Genomic DNA, 25,079 nt, shown 5'->3' on the forward strand with positions numbered 1-25,079 from the left:
TTCCATTTGAAGTATTTTATTCCTCGCCCCCGGTCCTTTCACGGATAATACTTTTGCCAACACAGCAAACTGTTAATGATCCTCAGAGACAGGATCCATGTGAGTCCTGCGTCAGTTTCCTAGTTCTTTACGCACAAACTAAAAAAAGCTGCACAATCAAGCTGCGCTATATGAACACGTGACTTAACATGGCTGCGCGCTGCTGCTGCTGCTGCTGCTGCTGCGCCCATTCCCTTCTGTCGTGGTCGCTTTCCTTTCAACAGGTGCTTCAAATCAAACGTCTGATTTGAAATCATTTAAATGTAAAATTTAAAGGCAAAAGCGAAGCAACAACGATAAAGGCGAGTGATCAGTGACGTTTGTGACGTCACATCACACGCAGTCATTGAACGCACACTGAACACAAACGAAATAAAACACACCAAATATAAAATAGGAAGCTATTGCACGACTACCCAGAATAACAACTTTGCAAAAAAGCAAATGTTGCATGTTTTCTTTCATGCACGTACACACACACACACACACACGCACACACACGCGATGCACATACAGAAAATGTTGATTATTTACAGCATAAAATAGCAAATGTGCAGCAACTGTGACAAACTATATAAAGAGTGAACAATGATCGCATGCCAAAGTTAGGGATCGCCGACATAAATTGATAACCCACATTGCCGTTGCCATGGCGATGCATGACGAACCAAGAGAAATAACTTGAAGTCAGTAGCGCATGGTTTTGTGGGAAAACCCCCACTCATTCATTTTGGTCCAAAAAAAAAAAAGAACTAAATAAAACGTTACCCTCTGTGGTTCGGGGGGGCCTCTGACAGATCGGACGCCGAATCCGTGGGATTCTCATCGACAAGGAAAATCAAATTGAAAGTAAGGAGTTCAAAGGTCAAACGTCCGCAGCTCAGAATCGGCCATTTACAATCTCTGTCATGCATCAAACAAAAACTCTGACACGGCATTGGCTGCTAGCTTTATGATGAGTGTAACTAATAATAATAATAATCCAGTGTCTACTAAAAATGAAAAGCCGGATCAGTCAGAAACATTATTGCACATGCTCTTATGAGAACTCCTAGAGAGGAGCTTGAATACGCGTTTAGCCTCGTTCCGTTTAAGCACTTTAACCTCCTCTTTAAATTGTTTTATCACGCTTTCCCGCTTCGAGATGCGAACCAACCAGTAGATCGAAGCCTTTCGCATGTAAACCACCCGACTTCCCGGCGCTTGACCCGTTCGGTGCTTCAGATTCAGCATATAAATGCCAAGAGCGGCTAGAATGGAACCTCTGGTTCTGCTCTTCCTACCCATTGACGTCGTCGTCATAAACATCCTCCACAGATGCAGCTATGTGTGGATCGCCCGCCTCCTCTACATTCTTAATGTATAGTGATGCATTGTGGGAGTTATTTTGTTTCCTTTGCTAAAAGGAAGGAGAAAAAAAAGGCGTTAAAAGAGCCACAAGCCGTAAACGTGCATTTCTGTGGCAGTCAAAATGTCGTCTTTGAGTGTTTTCAACTACACACACATAATTTACGTGCGCAGAATTCCTCTCACAAGCCACGATTACACATGCATGATCCTCTATTCTGTCCTCAGGCAGGAGACGATGCTCTCAGACGCAGATCTGTGGGTCAAACGTTACCGATTTATCTTATAGCCGGGCTCATCCCGAAAGCTTCGGCACACAGATCCAAGTTCAGGAGCGTCGTCGTCCCAGCGCCATCAGCGGGACGCACGTCACTGAAACCACAAGAGGCACGTTTCAAAGCCGTCCTTCTGTAACACACACACGACAAGACAAACTGCTGACCACCCAAAGACTATAGTGCACGTGGAGAGGGACAAGAAGCTGGTTGGGTAAGGCTGAAGGTGCCGACGCTTCGAGGAGGGAGGGACGGAAGCACTCCCGGTCGGGTGGGGACGGGAAAGGCTGCCGGGGGGGGCGCGGTGGGTCTTGGCTCTTTCAGCATCGAGGTCAGAGGTCGTGGCATTGAGGCTGGTTCTTTTAAAGTCTAAAGCAGGCATTGGCTGCTGCGCTTCCTCGCAGCTGGGCGGTGATTGGCCGTGGCGCCGGCCTTCAGGAAACGGCGATCAGCAGGCTGCCCCCGGGCAGCGTCTCGTGGGTCCTCAGCTGGATTCAATGAGAAAGGGAAACGGGATGGAGGTGACGATTCAGGCCGATGAATCACAAACTGCTGCCGAGGTGGAATGTCAAAGGAAAAGTTGGACGTTAGCGATGTTGTGACAGCGTTCTCGGAGAATGGAAGCAATGCGGCGTGCTCTTAATTTGGTGCCGAGCGACCGGAGGCCTCAAGCAAGGAAGGGTCTCAACCTTTAAGCGACATGAGTAGAAAACATTCCGGTGCATCGGCGGGGGTTAGTCGATGGGCGTGGGGTGAAGAGGCGTTCTACTCGGGTCAAACGTGGATGACTCGGTCTAAACTAGGACGGGGTTCTCCGTCTGGTGGGATGGCGGCGGCGCAGTGACAAGTCCACACCGAGGTAAAGGCCGACCCAGACCACGGAAGTAAATCAATAAATGCAGACGCGGGTCTGGGGCGACGGCTACCTCTTTGAAAGACGACGAGATGTCAGAAGGTTACCGGTGCAAGGAGAGGAAGAGGAGGAGCTTAGAGAGGAAAGTCTCATCTCATTCTTCTGGGGTGGGGGGGGCAGGAGGGCAGGAGACAAATTGGAGGACGAGGACACAAGTGAGACAGCAAAAAGCCAAAGGAAATGGATCTACATCATGAATACTGAAGGACAGCAGACGAGACATTTCATCACGAGACAGCTCTTTAACCCGTTTACGATGGAGAGTAATGACCTCTGCGTTTTACTCACCTCTAAGTTCGTCCTGGCTTTCTTCAGCACGTCACGAGTTCTCGATACTGGCGAGAGAAAAAAACACAGAAAAAGGGGATCTCAAACAGAAATCTGTCTCTTTACGAGCTCGGTAGAGATTAGGAGGACGGAATATATTTCAGCACAGAAACACCCACGCTGGTTCACGATGAAGTGCTCCATGCTCTCCTTGGTGCGGCTGGTGCTCCTCAGTCTTTGAATCGTCCCCTTCAGGACCTCCTCCTGCTCCGATACTCGCAGCTTTAGGGACAAGATCTCCTCTTGCATACACTGCTCCTACACACACACACACACACACACACACGCAGAGCTGCTTATACCGGCTTACCAGAATCGCACTAAACTACCAGACCCGACCGGTCCAGCCGTGAGACGAGGTGCAACGAACCTTCTTGAGGTTCTGGATGGAGGGATCGGTGCTGGGCAGAGCTGCTCTCCAGAACATCTTCAGCAGAGACATCGCCTCCTCCAGGGTCTGCCTCAGAGTCTTGGTGTTGGACAGCAGACTCTTCACACATCTATAGTCCAGGACCTGCACGCGCAGAGCAGTGACGCGCTTCAGCCCGATGACGATTGCATTTCCCATCGTCGCGGCGTTTCATCGGGTCTCACCAGCTCGCCGCTCCGCTTCCGGTTCTCCTCCAGCAGCGGTTGGCCGAGGAAGGCCTGCAGGGTCGTCTCCAGGAGTCGCACGAGGCTCCGACCCTCGAGGACCTGCTGCTGGAGGGCAGTGAAGTCGTCCACGTGGCCGATGGCGTGGCGGCCGTTGCGGTTTGCGTACGATCCGTCGGGGGCCTCCCCCTCCAGTTCGGAGTGAGGGTCCGGAGAGTCTGCAGGAGGGGAAGCAGCTGGAATCGGTTCTGGAAGAACTCGGTTTGTAATTTGTGCATTGAATTAGGAATTTAGATTTTATTTAAATAATGTTACATATCGGTGTTTCTGATCAATAAGCAATTCCAAGTCTTTATGGGACGTCTAAAGCGTAGAGACGGGATTAAGCGTAGAGACGGGATTAAGCGTAGAGACGGGATTAAGTTGCAGTCATGCAGTTAAAAGTCACACCAATGGCCGTGCTATGGCTGTCGTCCAGGTCTGAGTAGGGGGGGCCAGGAGATCCACAGTTAAACAAACCAATGTCCCTGACCGGTGGAGACGGCGCTGGGTCTGTGGAGCACACGGCAAAACCACGTCACGCCAAAAACCGCACAAGCACGCCGTGCAGGATGATGTCGCAGCCACATCTCAGCGGCGTCCGTCGCACCGTGCAGCAGCTGTCGCCTGTAGAAGCTCTCTCTCTGGGGGCTGGCGGCGAAGGCCGACAGGGAGGGGGTCCGAGGAGAGCCGACGCCCAGCTTCTGCTCCAGCTGCTTGTGGAGCTCCAGCTGTTTGAGGGCGCTGTTCTCCTGCATGCTGTTCTGAAGCTGGGCCCGCAGGCTCCTCACCTCCCCGAGCAGCTCCCTCAGCTCCATCGGCAGACCCGGAAGCTCGCACAGGTAGCCTGGAGACGAGAAAAGCACGACCGCTAAAGAGCCCGACTGGACACGCATCAGATGAGACGACGCAAGCTGACGATCCACACCGACCTTTTGAGTTGGAACACACCCGATCGTACCCTTGCAGCTCGCTCTGCAGCGAGCGGAGGAGCTCCCTGCTGTCACACAGCTGCTGCTGCAGGAGCGACGTCTCGTGCTGCATCCTGAGGAGAGTCGACAGTTGCGCATGCGGCGCGTCGCGTATCTTCATCTCCGAGCAGACACAACCAACCTGTTGCTTTTCTCCTGACCGGCCTGACGCTCCTGCCTCAACGCGTGGATCTGCTGTCCCTGGTCCTGACTGTGAGCCTGGAGTCGCCTCAGCTCCTCCTTCCACTGCTCCGCTTCCAGCTCGGCTTGTTTGAGGCGGGCGCGCGCCGCGAACGCCGCCTCGCGCAGCTGCGCCACCTCCTCCTCGCTGGTGTCTGATGGCAGAGGAGAGGCGGGGTTAAAGTGAACGTCTCTAGAGCGATAGGTTGAAACGTCAGCCGTCGCCCAGGCGGGGTCGTCCAGGCGGGGTCACCTGTGCTGGCCTGCAGGCGTGACTGCAGAGCCACGTTCTCCTCCTTCAGGACTCTGATCTGATTGGACAGTTGCGTGACTGTGTCAAGTCCTTGAATGTAAATGTTTGTTGGTGCCGCTGGATTTAAAAAAAGAGGAATTATGTTATTAGATTGGGGGGGGGGGGGCTGGTTGTCCCGTGCGAGCGCTGTCGTACCTCCATCATGTCTAGTGGTGGTCAGTTTCTCTTCCAGCTGCAGCCGGAGCCTCTCATTGGTGCTGATGGACTCCTCCAGGCGCTGACGGAGACACCGCACCTCCTGCAGGTGCTCCTCTATCAAGTTCACCCCTAGAGGGGAAACGGCAAAGCAAGACATTCAGACCTCCGCCAAGCAGCTCGTTCCCCTCCTAAGTGGATTCACACCGTCCACATGGTGATCTGGATCATCATCAAAAGGTTCTCGATTGTTCTCGGTATCTATATACACCAACCATGAAAAGTAAAAGTGAACCGGAGTTGATTTTAACAGATTTGTGAATCCGTAAATTATGTTTTCAATGTTAAAATTTATATTTTTTCACAACCTCCTTGGCGCAGCTAACAAATCCGTTGACGTGTGGAATCGACTCGCTTGTTAGAAATCTCTGTCTCTAATATTAAATGAACGGTAGGCCAAAACGCAAGTGGAATAGAAAAGTCTCGATAATATCCGCAATCCGGATCTGATCCGGATGAAATTCGGCGGTGAGATAGAGGTCACCACTCTACAGGAATGCGTCAAATTCCATAAACATCGGTAAGACTCCAAACATTTCCTGGAAATGTCATCCAGATCCTTCTGGAATGTTTTGAGTTGTGTGGCTAACCATACCAGCCAGCCAGCCAGCCAGCCAGCCAGCCAGCCAGACAGACAGACAGAACCCCCCCCTCGGCGGAGGTAAACATGACTGTGTCATACCTGCATGGCTTCCTCCCGGCTGGTGTCCCGGCGATGCAGGATAGCTTCCGATTGGCTGGACCATATTCTCCGTGTCCCACGAACTCCCTCCGGCAACGAGACCCGAGTCGGAGTGCAGGGAGTGGCGTTCGTGGATGCCGCCCAGCTGATGGTGCTGAAAGGCGTGATGGGGAATCTGGCTGTAGCCGGCGAGGAGGTGCTGGGTGTGGGCGCCAGGAGAGAGACTAAGCAGCGGCTTGTCCTGGGGGGCTGGATACCCTGTGAGAACAACACATGCATGGTTTTAAAAAATAGCAAATCATGTCAGCTATAAATTAATTCCAGGCCCCGCCCCTCACCCCTGATTTGCTCATTCGTCTTTTTGTACAGTGTGTCCAGCTCTGGGCGAACAGCGATCAGAGACAGGGCCCTGGGCCGGGGGTCAGAAATGATTCCCACACCCCAGACATCAGTGCCAGACAGAGAAGGGGAGACTGGCTCATCGAAAAGGGCTGGAGGAGAACGAAAGGAGGTGATATGTACGGTAAATGAAGGAGGAGGCGCAACAGAAAATGTGGATGCTTTCAAGTCGCGTCCAGCTGCGAGTCCCGTACCTCCGGAGGGCTGATTGGTCAAACCCACAGGGGCTGAGCAAAGCATGTTGGGACAGCTGCTGGAGGATTTGAGGAAGCCATGAGGAGGAGGAGGAGGAGGATGGAGAGACGGGCGGACTGAAGGAGGGGAGAGTGAAATGATAAAGGAGGAGTTTCACGGACGGAGAGGGCGGGATAAACGACTGAACTAAAACGATACCGTCTGGCCGCCGATGCTCCTCCTGATAGTCTCGGGCGTCTAAATCGGAGCGCAGCTCCAGGTCTTCGTTGCTCCTGCACTCGTCGGACAGCAGGGAGGTTCTGTCCGAGCGGTCCGTGGTCTCGGAGAGGGCCTGGCAGCTGGACGGGCTCTCGGGGTGCTGCTGCAGCTTCGTGTGGAGGGACTCGATGATCTGATCTTTCTGCAGGAGCTCCTTGCTCAGCCTGAGAGAGTTAGCAGAGTTAGCATGAGCGCTAATGACTGACGACATGCAGCAAAAAGCTGCAGCCGCTGGTGCCAGCCTGGCCCAGTTTAGCGAAAGGACAGCACGGTGGCGCCGTTGCAAGGAGGCCGTAGGTTCGAATCCGACCGGCGACATTTCTGTGAGGAGTTTGCATGTTCTCTCCGTGTCTGCGTGGGTTCTCCGGCTTCCTTCCTCCCACCATCAAAAACCGGTCACGCTAATCGTGAACCGATGCTCCCCGCCTGTAAGACGATTGCCGGACGGTCGCTCTGCGGGATGCGAGCTCACCGTAACGCCAGCAGCTCGTGGCTTGTCTTGTCATCGTGGCTTTCTGCACGGTCACCTGCGGGAAGAAAGGAGGAGGAGATGCCGCCGTTTAAAAAATGACACCTGAGGACTGTAATAAAAGAGAAGAGGGGCGCTCCTCACGCCCGCTGATCTTGGCGACCACTCTCTGCGCCAGGGCGGTGTTCTGTTCCAGCTGCTCCCTGAAGCTCTGACCCATGTAGTAATCGATATCGTTGGAACGCAGCAGCTCCTCGAAGGCCTGCGAACGGAAAAACAGGCCTCCGGTTCATGTGCCGTGTGAAACAACGCGGCCTGACGCACGCCGCCAGGGCCCGAAGGGTCGGCTGCACCTTGGTGGTGTCGCCCAGGTGTTGGGTGAGGATGTGGCCGACTCCCTGCCCCTCTTTCACCCGCTGCCTCAGGTGGGACAGCTCACGAGCTTGGGTTTGGATCAGAGAGCTGTACTTCCTGCAGAAGGAGAGTGTCAGTGCTACATGTTAGCATGCTCTGATAGCCTGATCGTTGCTTTTACAACTCGATTTGTGATCACAAGAATCATTCGGGCTCTCTGTTTCGCTCACCCAGGCCAGGTGGCGCATTTCCCTTCCTCTGCTTGACCTTTGCCCTCTAGCCCGGAGCTCTTCAGCTGCGTCTCCAGCGACGCAACTCGTGCCATCAGTTCCTGCATCTCCCTGCTGGGCTTCGACCCCGAGTGGCCCCCTTGGGCGTCAGACATCCAACCTTCGTCGTCTTCCACGCCGCTGGGGGCCAGCGACGCCTCAAAGGCCCAATTGACCTGAAAGGTGAGCAGAGGCTTGATGACGCTAAGCTGAGTGGACAGAGTGGGTGCGCAGCGTGCAGCGGGCGGTTGGCGTCGCCGCACCTTGCGCGGGGTGCGCTCCAGGCTGGAGGCGTAGTCGCTGGTGCTGGACAGGGATCGGACGCGCAGCTGCAGCCCGCGGATCACCTTGTGGCAGCGGCTCAGCTGCGAGCGGAGGTCCTCCACCAGATGCTGGAGGGGGGCCGACTCGCCTCCCGCTTTGCCGCCGCCGCCGCCGGAGTACCAGCTCCCGGTCTCACCTTCGTAGTCCTGCCGATGGGACAGCGACGTGCACATCTCCAAGTCGTCGAACTCTAGAGGAGGCAGACGTGGAGGAGACGCCCCGGTGAAGAACCGACGAAGAGGAAGCACAGGCGGTAACAGACAGAGAGGGGCGTGGTCTGTCACCTGGGCTGCTGGCGTCTTCTCTCTCGGCTTCGTTCTCGCTGCGGCCGCACGTCTCGTAGCCCAGATCCTGCAGATCCACCTGGACCTGCTTGCTGGCCTGCTGGACTGAAGTCTCTGCTGCAAAGACAGGAGCAAGGCGCTGCTTAGACGTTACGCGGGAAGCGCCCGGCGGCGCCGCGGGCACGCCTCGGCCCGGGTCCGACTCACTCAGCAGGTCTCTGTAGTCCTTCAGCTGTCCGGCCTGAGCGTGGACCGTCGCCTCGGACGCCGTCAGCCGCTCCTGCAGCTCTCGGTTCTCCTGGCGGCTCAGAGCCAGATCGGAGCTCAGGCGGGCCGTCTGCTCGCGAAGACCCTCGCCTAGATCCTTCCAGAGCTCGCCCGCCCCCTGCGAACAGCGACGCGAGAACGTGAAGAAGGATTCAAACTGAGTTCAAAGGTCAACAGGATTTCATTCCTATCTACCGTCTCAGGCTGGCGTTTGTGACAGTGGGACGTCTTCGTCCTCGTGCATCGCCTCTTCTCCCGCGAGGACGGAGGGCCTCGCTTCCCCATCGTCAAATGTTGCGGAAGCATTTCCTCCTCTTCGTCTTCTTCAATATCCTCATCCTCCTCTTCCTCGGCCTCTTGCCGCGTCTTCAGATCCTCCTCCTCTGTCTTTGAGCTCAGCTCCACACCTCCGGTTCGTCCCCGGCTTTCTTCCAGAGGCTGGTTTTCCTGCGGAAGCCTCTGCACTTCACTCCTGTCAGGAATGAAACAGCTTTCAGGGACTCGGGAGGGAACGCCGAACACGGAACGAAGTCAGAACGCAGAGTTTCGGGGGGAGGGGGGGGCCCAAAGATGCACCTCATGTGACCCACGGAGGCGAATCCATCCTTCTGCAGCAGGACATGCGTCTCTTCAAGCTGCTTCACATCCACTCGCCGGGACGCCAACGCTCTCACCGGCGCTCCAGATGCAGCCGGAGCGCCGGCAGCCTTCAGAGACGTAAGAGAGAAAGGCGTCGAGTCTCACGATGGAAGTCATCAATGAGTTAAATCGTTTGAAAATGCTTTCAAACAAAAGGAAGGAAGGAATGTTACCTCAAAGGAGGCTTCACTTCTGGTTGTCGCTTTGTCCTCCTCCTCTTCCTCCTCCTCTATGCTGTCTGAAAACCCCTCACTGCTGCCGTCTTCATCGGAACCTTTCTCCCCCTCTTCCTCCGAGCCGAGTTCTGGAAACAGAACAACCAAATAAGGAGAGCGTTCACCTTCCCTGCCTCTGCTTTTCAGCTGGACCTCTTTCTCTTCCTATTATTCCGGGCGTCGCCCTCGCCAGCGTGCCCGCCTTCATTCTTTCCACAACTCGGGACACACACACACACACACACACACACACACAGCCCAAAGTGTGTGTGTGTGTGTGTGTGTGCACGGGAGTCGTGTGCCAGGATGCTTTGTCTTGTTTCTTTTCTATACACAAACTCACGGATGGGTTTTTGTTTTGCTGCCAGGAAACAGAGGCTCGGTGGAAAGCGACTGTCAGACAATTAGAAGTTAAATCGTTTTTACATAACAGCTGCTGCAGACACACACACACACACACACACGGGTAGTGTGAGTGTGTGTGTGTGTGTGTGCAGCGCTGATGGGACCGATTGTTGAATTATTGAGTCCAATAGAAAGACGACACAAGTCTCCACCTTTAAAGCAGCATGAAATATCTCTTTCTGATGAAATCGACGTGTAATTGATCAACGTGCACAATCGTGGTGCTACATATCAGGGACACGTGGACGCTCACGTTGTTGAGTGTTTTACTTTTAGTCAGGGCGTGTCGGTCGGGCTTCCTGTGTGTGTTATGAATATCTACAGCCATGCAAACCACGCCGCCGTCTCGTGCACGGAGGAGGCGGGGCCGAACGCGTTAGTAATTGTGTCAAATCTGGAGCTCTATGGACGTTTTTTATTTAATGTGTGTTATTGTGGTAAAATTGCATCAAACTGGGGGGCAAAAAAATGAAGAATATTTCTAGACTGGGAGGAAAAGGTCGGGTTCTTAAACACACAGAAATGTTCTCCGGTGGAACCTCCTCCATGTTTGGGACATTCTAAACACAACTCACCAAATACACACAACAAACAGAAGTGCTTTTTGACATAAACCAAGCACATTTTTATTTCTGCGGCATTTAAGATACAAAAATAAGCGTTGACAAAGGGATTCCATCTCCGACACTCTAGATGAGAGCTCGGGGGAAAATATTTAAAATCAAACTGCGCTCTATATAAATAACTATAAACGTAACGGCTGTTATTTCTGGCACAGAGCAACAATTAAGTCCCACAAAACACAAACTAGTCACAATTAATACCGAAACGACCAGAACATGACTTCAAAATAAACACCTACCACTTTAATACCAACTTATATCTTACGCTTCATGCATGATCTGTCAGAATAACACGCAACTAGAGGACAAATCCAAGGTCAAGTTGAAGTGGAGGAAACTACTTTGGCATCTTTTGGGGGATTTTGTGTCTCGGGAACTTGACGCTCACAAGCAGAGGACGTAAAAAAACAAAAACAAATCATGGACGGGGAGACGTTTCACTGCAAGGCGACTTGACGGAGGCGGTAAAGGCTGGCAGAGCGACGCCGGCGAGATACGGCAGCACGCGGGCAGGACTTCAGACACGATAAATAAAAGCATGTTCACACCATTCTCTCAAAGTGTTAGCACACGCCGGGCTGTGGGTCGCACTAGAGGTCGACACCGAGCAGGCTGCTGTTGTGAGTCGTGCTTGTGCAAACTGGATGGAGCCGCCTGGGGACCGCTTTGATCTCACGTTTAAGAGGCCGATTGGTTTTAAAATGTCGTTTCCCGACCGTCAGAGGCTGCAGACGGCTCCATCTCACACATCAGTGTTACTCAGCAGTGCAAATCAACGGGCATTAAAGGCCGCTGTGTGACCCCGGGGGTGGGGGGGGGGGGGGCTGGCTGGACCCGGCCCATCCGCACCTCCATAGTCAGGCGCCCTATTAGCTCCCCGCTCCAGCGTCTGGGCCACGCTCCGGGTCCTGGCCAGGAGCTCCTCCAGCTGTGTGCGCAGCGCCTGAACGGAGTCCAGCTCGGTGTGGAGGGTCTGGATGTTCTCTGGGCTGAGAGGGGAAGGACAAAGTGGCTTTAGAGCAGAAGCTCAACGTGACCTGGGCCTGTCGCGGAGGCCGCGGCGAAGCTTCCCTACCTGTCGGTCTTGGCGAGCATCTGGAAGAGGTTTTGGTACAACCGCTTCTCTGCCTTCAGGGCGTCTTTCAGCTCGTGGTGTTCGGACACCAGCTGATCGAGCGCGAGCTGGATCAGAAACACGGAGGCTCTCAAAACGGGCACAAACAACCAAACGCAATCGACTGGGAAAAAGGCAACGTCCTACTTGATGATCAGAGCCGTCTTTAGTTTCCAGCTGCTGTTGGGCCCAACGCAGGGCAGAGAGCTCCGCCTGCACGGCACAAAAACACGACTCGCGGGATCAATAAATAAATCCGCAGGCCCGCTTTGATGCATCAGATTAAGATCCACGTCACCTGGGCCGCCTCCTCTTTCTTCAGCACCAGCTGCAACTCCTCCTGGACAGCCTTCAGCTCCGCCTCGCTCTCCTTGGAGGAAGCTTGCGTCAGCTCCTGAAGGACAGCGTACGCTCTGAGCGTCAGGCCAACGGCATCATGGGAAGAAGCCGAGGCGAACCGGGTACCTTGATAAACGCGTCCTTCTCTTTGAGCAGACTCCCGAGATGCTCCGTCTCTCGCTCCTCGTCCAGCTTTAGCTCGCGCAGCTCCTGCAGCTGCCTGCGCAGCTCCTGCAGCTGGCCGCTCTGCTCGCCGACCACCAGGGAGAGCCTGTAGGAGTAGTCCTGGGAGAGAAAAACGCATGGACGGCTTCCGTTAGCACCTCTGCGACGGTTAGCCCGCACCGGCTACCAGGCCAAACCTGCAGGTGCTGATCTTTGGCGCCGACGGTGTTGAGCATGTCCTGGATCTGTGCCTGGTGCTCGTCGGACTGCCGGCTGCGGTCTGACAGCAGCTCCTGGAAGAGTTTCTCCTTCAGAGCCAGCCGAGCCTTCAGCTCCTCCACCAGCTCAGTGGGGCCGGCCTGAACTCTGGCAACGAGGGCGGCGGTGAGATCCTAGGATGCAACGCACACACACACACACACACACACAAATGAAATGCAGATCCACAAAAGCGTTTTGTCACCACACCTTCCTGTATCGATGAAAACACGTAGCGCAGGTTTTTCTCTGTGGTTTGCGACGCTTTTTCCCGGGCGTGTCGCCCACCTGAGCCTCCCGGTTGCGAGCCTGCAGCGCCGCCTGCAGCTGGCCGATGATGGCGTCTTTCTCCCTCTGAGTGCTTCTCTCCTTCTCCTCGCTCTGCTGCTTCAGCCACTGGAGGTTCCTGTAGGCCTCCGCCGCCTGCTCCAGCTCCAGCTCCTTACCACGCAGCAAGGCGTCCAGACTCTGACGGCCAAAAAAATAAAAGCTACAGATACAACTCGCGTCCTTGCTGCTCACAGAAACGTGAGCGGATTTAAAAATTGCGTATAAACGCATCATGAAGATGCCCGTGTGCTCGGGCTTGCACGTTTAATGAGCGCACCGTGATGGTTTCCTCGTTGCTGGACAGGATGCAGCGGAGCCTCTCCAGGTCACGCTCCTTCTCCCTCAGGGCCAGCTGCAGCCTCCTCAGCTGGCCCTCGTGCTCCTCCACACAGCGGAACTTGTCGTCAATGGCGCGCTGCAGGCGGTGCGGAGGAAACAGAAACGGAAACGTCTAACAGCAGCCGTCTCAGGAGATTCGGATAGTCCTGATATTTATCCCGCCCCCCCCTCTATGAATGTGTGCGTCTTTCACCTCCAGGGCGCCGTCTCTGTCTTTAATACGCTCTCTCAGTTTCGTCAGCAGGGCATCTCCTGGTTTAGAGCTTCCTGCTGACTCTAGAATCTCAGCGTACTCCTACCGGTACGAAGAGGCGGGATCAGAGAAGCGTGCGTGTGCGTTTATCTACATCCTCGCGTGCAAGACGTGCGCTTACCTGCAACTGTCGCTCCTTGTCCTGCAGAGAGCGGTTGAGGTGCGAGACGCTCCGGTCTTTCTCCTGCACCACAGCCCGCCTCTCTTCCTCGCTCTCCTTCAGCGCCGCTTCTTTAGCCTGAAGCTCCGTGCGGGTTTTCTGGAGGACGCGGCGAAGGTCCTGCAGCACAGAGACGACACGGCGTCCATCCACCGCTCACGCTGTAGGACCATCGACGATTGGGTTGGCTCCTCCGTTCGCAGAGCGCACTGACCTGGTTGTGCTTCTCGGTGACCTCCCTGTGCTGAAGCGCCTCCTGCAGGTCAGCGTTGAGTCTGTCCCTGAATCTCGTCAGGTCTCCTCCTTGCCTCTGGCTCCGTCTCAGGCTCCTCTGGCTGGCTTCCAGCTCCAGGCCGAGGGAGAACAGGGAGCTCTGCACAGCCACCAGCTCGCCCTGCAGCTGGGCGAGCGTCAGGGACTCACTGACCCCCTCTGCAGGCTGGAGAAGAAATTGTTAAATAAAGGTAATATTATGAACTATAGTCATTCTGCTGAAAAATGACATTCTGAAATAGAAAATTGACTTTAAAAAAAGTATGACATTGTTAAAATAATCATTATGAAATGTTTAATTATAATAAAATAATAATAAAAAGATATCTCATAGTATTACCTTATTTTACAATTTAATTTGCCTGTCATTTATCAAAATGGTATTGATTTCAAAATGCTGTTTTCATTGATTTAATTTGGACTCTTCTGGGCTTCCATAGACGCCTCACCTTGCATTGGGCGAGCTGGTTGCGGTGGGCCATTTCTCTCAGCTTGCACAGCGAGGCGTTCTGCCCATCGATCAGCTTGTACAGCTCCTGCGCCTTGCGAGACAGCGGCGTACAGAAGTGAGCGCCAAACGGAGGTGCGATCTCACACCGGCTGCTTCATGCGCAGCAAAAGAAAAAAGACAAACCACTGACCTCCTGGTCTTTGGTGCTGTTGGACTCTGTGAGCCCCTCGATGGTCATTTCCTGACTCTGCGCCGCCTGACGGATGGAACGCAGCTCGCACTCCATCTCGTTCAGCTTCTCCTGCAGCTTCTGCGAATCGCCAGATCCTCAAACACAAGGAGCCGTTTGCGAGGCGATCTCATCGCATGCGCCTCACCATGTTGTTGGCCTCGCTCTCGTGGATCTTGGCCTGCAGGGACTGGACCTGGAGCTGGGCCTTCTGCAGCTCGTTGACGCACTGGCCGGCTGCGCACTCGTACTGGTTCAGCTGGCTCTGCTGCTCCTCGACGAGGCTCTAAAAAGGCAAAAGAGCAAGAGAGTTTCAAGCTGCGAGAACATCTGCTCGCTTGCAAAACGTGCGTGTTCAAGCGAGCGCCATTCTAGAAAGCTCAGGAGCATCCGAAGCGCTGCGAGTGTTTGCACGCACGAGTTAGCACGACCGTATAAATAAACAAGCGCCAGAGCCACTATCGTCTTTACAAAAGCAACCCTCACCGACGAGAGGGTTGCTTTTGTAAACGCCATTATGAATATTGAAGCGTGAACGCCACTTTAGAGTTCTAGTTCCAAATAGGTCACATTTAAAACACTGATTTGAAGCTGGCCAATCAGTGTCGAGACGCCTGAAGGGCCTGAGAATGAAAATAGGCCAGTGGTGGAGTCGCACTCTCTTCGCATCTGACCTACTTCAGCCGAACAATCGCAGGATTCAGAGGGAAACACACGAGCGCGTATCTGCCTTGACGCAAATACACGCTCGCATACTTGAGCGGAAATGTCTGCGCTACGTTAAACTGGTTTCAAACTGGAAAAGCCTGTCGTCCGCGTTGGGAAGTCACCGAGACAAAAATTTAGTCTCCCTCAAGACTGAACCCAATAAACGACATCATCAATCACATTTGGACATTTTGGACTCTTTCCGTGTCGCTGCATCGTAAATGGTGGTGCTTTTCACTTTAATGGCACGACTGCTAGTGTTTTTATGCTCACACGCACACACACGCACACACACACACACACACACACTCATGACTGCTTATGCAACGCCTCCCCACACGCAACAGAACTCAGGGCTGATCCTAAATTCGGCGGTTTACAGCCCCATCACTGTCCTCCTCGCCGTTTCAGACCTGGTGGGGGGGAGGGGGCGGGTACTCTCTGAACAAATCTTCCATCTCGGCCAGGATCGCACCAAACTCGAGCCCGATGGCGGGCGTCTCCGGCTCAGGTGTTCGCAGGTGGATGTCTCCTTCTCCGTTTGGAGTACTGCAAGACGACTCCACAACCGGATCCGGGAAGTAAAGCCTTTTGGCCGCATTGCCGGCGCCCCGTCGGAGCAGCACGGGAAGCTTGCTCCCTTTGCAGCCCCGGATTGGCCGGGGCACAGAGCAGCTCTGCAGCAAACCGAGGACCAGAGAGAGGCCGGGTCCAGGTGAGGCCTGGCGACGCGGGGCTCCCATGTGCTCTTCAGAGAAGGAGTCAGATATCCGGTCATCCAGTGGTTCCCCCCGGGCCTGAAGGAGACCCTCCATTATGGCTTCAGATTCAATACCCTCCTCTGTTGTCTCTATGGAAGCGATGGAGGGGCTGGAGCTGGCGCGCGCAGCCAGGGTACGGTCGCTGTCCGAAGCCTTTGAGGGGTCCTGAGAACCGGCGACCAGCGTTGGAGAGGAAACGGTTTCCTCTGAATCCGCCGTAGTTCCTCGTTTCGCTTCTCCGCCGCTCCCTCCGATAACGCTGGCTGAATATCTGGTGGACGGCCCACAGGAAATGCTCCTCGCCAGCTTCCTGGGCACCTTGCAAACAGCTTCGTAGTCAGAGTCCGCCACCCGTAGGTAGGAACATCCCCGGCACCTGCTGGGAGTGCCGGTCAAACAACGTTGTGAGGTCGTAACCTCCGAGTCCGGACCGACGGGAGACTGGGGGCGGCGGTGGGGGCAGCAGTCCAGACCGTCGTCGGCCCAGGACTCGTACAAAGAGTAGACCAGGTCCTCCTGGAGCAGGGCGCAGTACTTTGCATGGGTAAGACCAGAAATATCCACCATCCCATCTCCCGGTGCTTCGTTGCCAGGTAACGGCACCACGCCCTCCTCTGCATTCGTCTTCCGGTAAAGGCCTCCGATGCACTGCCTGAGCCGATGCTTCTCCTGCAGGAGCCGCTGCAGCCGCTCGACGGACAGCGCCTCGACGCGGGCGATGACCGTGTCGAAGCGGTACATGCGGTCCAACATGAAGGCGCACTTGGAGCAGGCGAACTCTCCCCTGCCGTCGCGGGTCAGCTCGCGTCCCAGAGCGTGAGACAGCAGCACCTGCAGGTTGAGCTTGGCCGTAGGATGGAAGAGCCATCGCCGTTGGTTACCGCACAGCTCCCGGCCACAGACGCGGCACGCCTCCTTCGTTTTGGCATCGAGAAGCATTTCACAGGCGTTAAAAACCGGCAGCGGTTCTTTATCGTGAATACGATTTAAAAAAAAACGCAATATGGGTCAGAAGATTCTGGAACCTTTGTCATAGAACCAGACTGAGAGTCTTTAGTCCTTACAAATGGCGTTACATTCAGTGTCAATAAAAAAAAATAAAAAAAATGAGATGAGGTAGAAAAGAAGAACCGGATGCTTTATGGAATGAGGTAAAAAAAAAAATATTAAAATAAACCCATCAGTCCTGGATCAGCATCGATCATCACTGACGCGCAGGTGCGTCAGGAAAATGACGTGGACCCACAGTGACGTAGCAACATTCCTTAGATCTGACGTCGTATTTAGTTGTTTTTCATCCTCACGGTGTCTCGCGCCTCTGCAGCGACGTGACCGGGGACTGGAAATATTCCGGGCCGGCTCACGCTGCGCGTCACCCGGATAGAGCGCGGGGCGTCCCCGCACGGTCCTCCGAGTCCCTTCTCCGTGGTCCGTGTTCAAAGGACGGACGCTTCGTTCGTTTCGCCGCTTTTTACCGACGGATAACGTCGGAAATCAAAACCCCGTGCGGGTAGGAGATCCTCCGAGGAGATCGATAATGATGATGCGGCTGCTGAACCAGACCTGCAGCGACGGAGCGTACCATTATAAGACGGAAGGGGGGGGGAGAAGCCGAGAGCAGTCACAGTGGGACGCTCGCGTTTTAAAATGAGCCATGATTGGGGTTCATAATGGCCGACTGAGAGATAAACCTCACATTTAATGGAGAGCCGATGAATATCAGATGTATTTACGGTCTGTTGGTAAAGACACAAACCGATACGCTCCCCTGGGAGTTTGTTTGTTCCTCCTGCCCGGGTCGCTAAACTGCGCTCGCCTGACTGAACAGGTGAAATGCTAACATGCTAACATGCTAGCATTAGTGACGCTCTGTAAAATCAAATAAGAGACGGATTCTACAGAACAACCCTTATTTGGTTTGAATATATACAGTTTGCAAATATATATATTATGCAGCCATTATGTTGTGCAAGTTGGCTTGTTTTACAACAACTGTTATTGACAACCAACTCTCAGGTGCGATCGTGCGTAATTACGCACAGCTGATACGGTCTTCGCGCAGCGAAAATCTACGTTGCGCACGAAAAAACAATCCAACCGAAATTGAAAATAGCATAAACACGTAAAGATTCATTCTGTGCTATTTCCCACTGAGTCAGTGAGTGACCGGTGACCGGCTGCTCCGGCTAATGATGAGATTCACATGTCCTTACGCATCTAATAGACGCCATTGTAATCGGAGTTCCAGGACTCTGTGGGACCACAGAACACACATCCTGTGCTTGTTGATTTTATCTGTTTTATTTGTTGATTTTTATCTCTCGTTTTTATGTTATTTATTTGTGTACTTTGAGATTTGCTTTCAAATGTAAAGTGCGTTTAAAATAAAATGTCTTATTATGATGTTGCTCAAAGTTGTCCAAGGGACTGCTCGGGGAGTTTGTGTGTTTGCTCAGACGCATGAAAAATTGTTGACAACTGTATTTTATACAATATAAATAATATCCCCTCAGAATATAATAATACTGTTTTGTTTAATATAATGTGACAAAGAAACAGCGGCCAAACAATATAGCATTATGTGAAATCTTGAGGGGCGTCCCGGTGGCGCAGTGGTCAGCGCTCACAGTGCCTCACAGCGAGGAGGTCATGGGTTCAAACCCTTTCTGTCGGCTTCCTCCCACCAACCAAAGACATAAAAAAGATTCGATATTTGCTGAAGCTCTTTGTGTTGACTTGCTAGCTTGTTGGGACGAGACTGAACTGACTGGATACTGTTGTGTTAGTATAATCAGACCGTTCTGGTGGTTCGGGTATTTTAATACTATCCTCATCGGGCCAGTGTGTCTATTACAAAGCACGCTTCCTGTTGCCATGGTGAAGGTATTTTCACAATGATTTGGCTGTTGCTGGTCAAACAACCAGGTCTTTATCGTACATGATTTGACTGTGAGAGTTCATCGCTGCAGCCAAACACAATTCCTGTTCCCGAGGGGCACACAAACAGAAAGGCCACGCCGTCACGCTCCCGGCATCCAATCAGATACGCAGTGAAAAGCCTGTCGGTGATCAATACTGGTCTGGTCCTGCATTGTTTGTGCAGTTTGCCTTAAGGAGGCAATCAGTAACACATGTAGGGAAAAACACAGCTGAAGGTTGGTGCAGGACTTCACTTTAGTTTTGAATAGATGTTCTGTGAATTTCAATTCAATAGAAATAATGTTAAAGAAATAAAGAACAAGTTTCTTCAAATGTCCCGAGTCAAACAAAAGGACTTTCGGTGTTTGCTTTCTGCTTCTTCCTCGCCTTCCACACATGGATTTGATCTAAAAGGATGTGGTGTCCAGGGAGCTAGTTAAGGGCTCTTATGGCAATTATCAGTCTGCAGCAACACAACATGATATCAGGGCTGTGGTCGCTGAGCACTTAGAGGTCAACCTGACCTATTGACGACCCGGCTGAAACCTGACCCACAAAACTCCAAATATGTGAAATGCCTGTCTGATTCCACGGATACACACAAAAAGACACACAAGCAAAAATAACATCCAGCAGCTGCACAGCGCCAACAAGAGGAATAAAGTTAGACTGACTTCCTACCACGTAATAGTTTTATATTCCTTTAAAGTCAACCTATCCACTTTTGAGAAGGCAGGCAACAAAAAATGTCGAGTTGATTTTTTTTGAGTCTTCAAAATCCATCGACATTTAAATCACATTTTTCTGATGATTTACCACAAACATAAATAAAATATTACCAACGTGCAACTGTAGAACTGCGTATGGAACTGCTGTGCTGCTTGCTGTTAGGGTAACTTTATAATTACATGCGAAGGATGACGAACCAAAGTTATTTTAAATATCCCAACGCACTTCCTAGATTCACGCTGTGGTCTTTTTTTTTTTTTTACCTGCATCTCTTGTTCGATACGCAGCCTCTCTTGGCCGAGTTCCTCCTGATAGAACTGCAGAGGAAGAGGCAGAGAAAATAAACCTCTGCCATGTTTCTAAGACTAAAAACAGACAATATGACGCACAAACCCGAGCATTAGCAGAGACGTGAGACCGCATCGTGCTTTTTTGTAGTGTATCACTGCATACACTTTCACAGAATTTAGATGAGTGTTGTTTGAAATGAGAATACAAAGCATGTGTACCTCCACATCCTTGTCTCTCTGCAGCAGAGAAGAAGAAAGCTCCTCCACCTGCCCCTCCAGCTCCTCCACCCTCACGGCGAGGGCCGTCTTCTCGCCGCTCAGCTCCGCGACGAGGCCCTCCTTAGAGCGAAGCTCTTTCGTCAAATCTTCTATTAACCTGAACGCAGACATGCAGTCGGTTAGTGAGGCGGGGGCGGGGTTCACTTTGGTTGATTGGACGGTTGTAGTGTTTTGCACCTGTCTTTGCTGGTGTTGGAGGGAGACGGGAGGCTGGGGGGCCTCTCGTCCTCCGGCGTGTCCTCCATGGGGGTGTCCAGGGAGAGGAGGGACCCAGCCAGAGAGGCCATCCTTTCAGCCTCGCTGCGCGCTAGCTGCGCCTCCTTGAAACACACGCACGGAGACAGTCATGATCTGAAAACCGGCAGCACCTCTGCGCTGAAGGTTCAGGGGGGGGGGGGGGGGCGGACCTCCTGCAGGAGCTGGATCTTCGTCTCGAGCACTTGCTGCATGTGATCGATTTCCTCCTGTCTCTCCTGACACCGTCTCTGCAGCTCTGCCTCATTGTGATTGGTCAAACTCTCCGCTGTTGTGCTGGTCAGACACATAATAGACACAGGGGGGGCAAGGCATTATATGATGTCATTATTACTTTCCTGTCTGCTGCAGCACTTACGGGAAACCCGACACCCGTCCACTCACAGCCTAGGTTAAGCTGCCACGCCCGTGGCGAGGACTTTTATTGTCACATATAATAACACAGAAGTGATGGAAAAGATCGATGCGGCCGTTAAACGTGAGGATTTAAGTGCCGACGTGTTCAAGTCCCTCACCTCCATCCCGTTTCTTTTCACTCTCATCCAATCACACAACGCCGTTCATCTCCCTCCATCCTCCAGACTCCCTACCGTGCATGCGTCACGTCGTTGGTCAACAACGCTGTTCCAGAATTTCTGCTTCCCAGAATGGCGCACGCCACCCTGTCGCCACGAGTCCCAATCTGGAGGCTCTCGGCATACGTTTTTAACTCATGTCCGCCACATGCGACAGCTCAAATAACTGGGATTATTTTGAACCGGTCTGAGTCCAACTCATGGACAACTGGCTTTTATGTGTCGTGGATAAGGACCGTCAGCCTCACGCACCGGTTCTTCTATGGAAGTGGGAGGAATGATGTCACAAGGGCCAGATTTTGTGATAATTACACACAAAACTATCTGGCATGTGGCCTTCTAAACTCTGTCTCTTCTTCTTCTTCTTATTTTGGTGGCACTTTGACCTCCTGCTGTCACTGAATCACGATCACCAGGTACTTAACTAGTGTAGCTACTGTTAGATAGAAAGACAGACAGACAGATAGACAGATAGATAAATAGTTGTCATTCAGAATGAAGGACTTACAGGGCTTGATCCAGAAGCTGCTGTTTCTCCTGGAGCTCCTGTTTCAAGCTCTCTACTTCCACTTTCAGCTCGATGTTCTGCAAGAGACGAGAGCAGCAAAGCAGCTCAGTGCCGAGACAACAGAAGCAATCTCTGTTCAAAGGGAGGAGAAACGCCGTTCAAAAAAGCAACAACTAATAAATACTCATTTAAAAAAAAGGGCTGCAAAAATTGAGATGGAAAATTACATTTCTGTGAATTAGCAACGACTTAACGAGCCTGAAACGGGAAATGTGACACGTTTGATCACACAACTGCTTAAATGACAGTAAACGTATCTTGCAGCATCATATTTCACCGAACAGGCATAAAGCCCAGAATCCTTTGCACTGGTGCAGCGGTGCTGAGTCTGCTGACCGTCGCTGCACCGTGTTGGGTTCAAGCGTCTCACAGTCAGTCTGTGGAAATCAGTCACTGAATCACTTTCTCTACTTCCTTTGGCTTCAGCCAAATGAATTTGTCTGAATCAGTGGTCATTTTGAAGTTGACTGAATTCTATTTTTATTTCCATCTTTCATTACGATTTCTCACAACACAATGGCACCAAATGTCTTGGCTTTTAAATATACTGTCGTTTCCTTACGATGGGACGAAATCACAAAAAACGACGCGGCCATCTGCGGGTTTGTGCCGCACGCAGCGAGAAACAAAGGTCGACTTGATTGATTTTCAGACGGTTGGTAGACCAGATAGCTCCCATCGCTGTTTGCTCCTCTCCGCCTCCCGCCCTCTTGTCCTGCTCCCTGCTCCTCTGACCTCCCCCTGGCTCTGCTGCGTGAATCAGGCCTGGTTGTATTGCAGGACATCCGACTGTGCTGTTATATTTAGAGGTGGTGAATGCAGGGCGGCTCAGATACTCATCCCCGGGACCAGAGGCTGAAACCCCCCCACACAGTTTGTTTACCTCACGATGCCCACAGGGCTCAATGGATCGGACTGGAGGACAGAGGATTGAAACATTCTCTCCATTCTGAGGACTCTCGTTTTCATCACTAGCGTTCATCACCTGTTCATCTCTACAGACTGTCCTCTCTCTCGTATCCACGTCGGCTTCCCTCCTGCATCTCCTGTCTTTTTCCCTTCTTATCCGACATGTTTCAGCATCCGACCCTGGAACCCTGTCAGGAGAGTTTATGTTTCTGACGCTCTTAAAGTGCCACGTGGCGAACGAACGAACGCTTTCTGCCTGAAATCCAAATCATTCCATGAGAGGCACTATGAGGGTGAACACGCACACACACACACACACACACACACACCTTCACACACACACCTTCACACACACACACAAGATGGATTTAAGCTAAAAGAAACTCTACGTTGTTTCTACGTAGATCGCAGCTGCTTCAAAGACATCAAATCCTACGTTGCTCCCAGTTGCTGTTCTACTGGTGTGACTGGTTACTGCAGGTGGCCTCAGCCACCACTGTGTGTGTGTGTGTGTGTGTGTGTGTGTGTCAACAACTTGGCTTTCAGTAGAGACATTTTCCCGTCTAGAAAACAGCTCCATATATAGACCCCCCCCGACCACGGCGCACCTGCTAGTCTGGCCCGTCGGCCCTCAGCAACAGATCCTCTAATAACCAGGCGGTGAGAGGGAGTTGGGTGGGGGGGGGGCGTCACTCCTTACACAAACACACCTGTGACATCATGATCACCTGATCAGCTGTTAGCATCAAATGAAAATGCTGCCATCTTCGCTGTATCCAGCTCTGTTGGTGAGTGAATTTAATGCATATTTTACAATATATCATTTTTGTGAAAACACTTCCATTATAAGTAAATGGGAAAATCCAGATTTTTTTTGTATCCAAATAGGCATCCGGATCGCTCTCAGAATTTAACGGGATCTAAGTCAGTCCAAGAATCTTTACACTAAAATGCTTCTGTAACAAACGCCATGCTGAAGAGCGACCTCCCGAGTCCCGACACGTTACGAAGCACGAGTCCGATGAATTCATGTGATAAATGAATCAGTGCACTCGAGCCCGGTCTATAAATAGGGCCTCTGGCGCTTTGGGAGGGATCACTATGTGCCCAGGAAGAACACACCTAGTCCGTTGTCGGGATCAGCGTGCAGCTCAGGTCACAGCAGCCATGGATCAAAGAGCTGGTCTCCAACCGTTTATTTACACTGATTAACCTTTAGCCAATGGGGGGGGGGGGGGCATTGTGATGCAGAAAGGATGAAAATCCAGCTGTTTGTCTGCATGACATTGGATCAGTTGGCACGGAGTCATCCCGGAGGTTAAGAGTCGGGATGCTGGGGTCTGGTTTAGACGGATCAAACCGCCAATTGAGTTTTTACTTTAATCAAAGAGTTGCTATTGATCACGCGAGATGTGGAATGAAGGGCGGGAGAAAGAGACAAATCCTTCAGGCCCGCTGACTTGTGTAGACAAACAACAGCTGAGAGCGGGTCGCCTCGACGCCGGAGCAGCGAACCAGGACAAAAAGCCTGCAGAGTGCGTCCAGGCTCACGGCGACGTCTTCCTAGTTCTCATTCAAAAACCAAAACATGTGCAATTTATAAATACCAGAAGCAGAGGAAGGCTGTGCCAGGCGGGACTATTCACGCTTCTCTGTTTCAGCTGCTGTTGGGTTTCAGCACCAATAGCTAAACAGATCTTTCTTCAATACTTAATACTTAAGCGCGCTCCGTGCTCCTTGGTCCCCCCCCCCCCGCACAGACCTTTGATAACAATTCATCATGCTGCCTTTGACGTTCAGATACCGGCTGCATCGTTCAAATGGATTTTCGTGGTCAGACAAAGACGTTTATCAGACGTGAAACCAACGTTTAAATAAATCCATGCAACTGGATCCCAGTGCTGAGGGCGGCACTCAACAGATAACCAATGAGGAGGGATATATTAGATCGGCCTTCTCAAAAAATAGTTTAAAATCAAGATTACAATATTTCCACTCAGGTACGGATCAAAAACCGTTCAGATCAACTCTTTCCATTATCAGCTCGGTAGCCCAAACAGGAACACAAAGCAGAATCATCACCATCAGTGAATCAGCCCCCCCCCCGCGGTCCCGTTCATCCCCCCCCCTACTCACCGCACGGTACACGTCTTCACTGCTCTCCTCGTACTTCTGCTGTATCCTCTCCTCCAGGAAGTAGATGCGGAGCTTGAGGCTGAAGTTCTCCTTCTTCAGGTCGTTCAGGTGCTGCGATAAAGTACGGTAACCGTTAGACATGACCGCCAAACAGCGCCGCAGCCCCTCGGCGTGTCCGTTTAAAGGTCAGAAATGAAAAAAAGCCGTCTTGGATCTCTCCGCATCCCGGGTGAATGCGGAGTCGGTTTCAAAGCGCGGCCTCAGTCGGGGCATGTCGTTGGGTTGTAGTCCGATAACCTTTAGACACGCTGCCCTCCCCATGCGGAGCAGCGTGTCAAAATGAACGTGGCATCCTCGCCTCTAGTAGAGCGTCATCTGAAAAAACCAAACGCACATTATGACTACAAGTTCACACGCTAGGTGGCTGCCAGCAGGGCAGAGGGCGACTCTGCAGCCCAGGCAG

General features: G+C 52.3%; 2 protein-coding genes across 2 annotated transcripts; both read right to left on the reverse strand.

The window, feature by feature from the left end:
* Nucleotides 1-25,079, reverse strand: LOC137904959 (myomegalin-like). Its single transcript, XM_068749185.1, has 46 exons — nucleotides 24,617-25,079; nucleotides 21,512-21,588; nucleotides 20,581-20,704; nucleotides 20,351-20,493; nucleotides 20,114-20,270; nucleotides 19,868-19,921; nucleotides 14,636-14,773; nucleotides 14,449-14,568; nucleotides 14,257-14,349; nucleotides 13,749-13,973; nucleotides 13,496-13,654; nucleotides 13,315-13,416; nucleotides 13,060-13,197; nucleotides 12,741-12,920; nucleotides 12,392-12,586; nucleotides 12,156-12,314; nucleotides 11,989-12,084; nucleotides 11,838-11,903; nucleotides 11,652-11,758; nucleotides 11,426-11,565; nucleotides 9,507-9,637; nucleotides 9,271-9,401; nucleotides 8,890-9,166; nucleotides 8,635-8,812; nucleotides 8,428-8,544; nucleotides 8,083-8,333; nucleotides 7,781-7,995; nucleotides 7,550-7,667; nucleotides 7,302-7,458; nucleotides 7,200-7,254; nucleotides 6,668-6,891; nucleotides 6,469-6,585; nucleotides 6,214-6,366; nucleotides 5,876-6,133; nucleotides 5,134-5,265; nucleotides 4,939-5,055; nucleotides 4,648-4,840; nucleotides 4,461-4,579; nucleotides 4,145-4,405; nucleotides 3,946-4,047; nucleotides 3,496-3,713; nucleotides 3,272-3,415; nucleotides 3,021-3,159; nucleotides 2,863-2,909; nucleotides 2,622-2,676; nucleotides 1-2,149 (listed from the first exon to the last, which is right to left on the reverse strand). Exons 1-46 carry the CDS (start codon nucleotides 24,755-24,757, stop codon nucleotides 2,031-2,033), a joined length of 6,642 nt encoding a protein of 2,213 aa, XP_068605286.1. The 5' UTR covers nucleotides 24,758-25,079; the 3' UTR covers nucleotides 1-2,030.
* On the reverse strand, nucleotides 15,603-16,895 carry LOC137904579 (uncharacterized). The gene is made up of 2 exons (XM_068748777.1): nucleotides 16,521-16,895; nucleotides 15,603-16,490 (listed from the first exon to the last, which is right to left on the reverse strand). The coding sequence occupies exons 1-2, from the start codon at nucleotides 16,893-16,895 to the stop codon at nucleotides 15,603-15,605; spliced, it is 1,263 nt and encodes a 420-aa protein (XP_068604878.1).

Source organism: Brachionichthys hirsutus, chromosome 15 (assembly GCF_040956055.1).
Source record: "Brachionichthys hirsutus isolate HB-005 chromosome 15, CSIRO-AGI_Bhir_v1, whole genome shotgun sequence".
Lineage (NCBI taxonomy): Eukaryota > Metazoa > Chordata > Actinopteri > Lophiiformes > Brachionichthyidae > Brachionichthys > Brachionichthys hirsutus.

Bases quoted from the DNA above. Each gene is read 5' to 3' on its own strand.
- LOC137904579 (XM_068748777.1), bottom strand. From the start codon at position 16,895: ATGCTTCTCGATGCCAAAACGAAGGAGGCGTGCCGCGTCTGTGGCCGG. The intron at 16,491-16,520 runs GTGGATATTTCT...ACCCATGCAAAG, and splicing joins AAGCACCGGGAGATGGGATG to TACTGCGCCCTGCTCCAGGA.
- LOC137904959 (XM_068749185.1), bottom strand. From the start codon at position 24,757: ATGTCTAACGGTTACCGTACTTTATCGCAGCACCTGAACGACCTGAAG. The intron at 9,167-9,270 runs GTGCATCTTTGG...CATTCCTGACAG, and splicing joins GCCTCCGTGGGTCACATGAG to GAGTGAAGTGCAGAGGCTTC. The intron at 6,367-6,468 runs GTACGGGACTCG...GTTCTCCTCCAG, and splicing joins GACCAATCAGCCCTCCGGAG to CCCTTTTCGATGAGCCAGTC.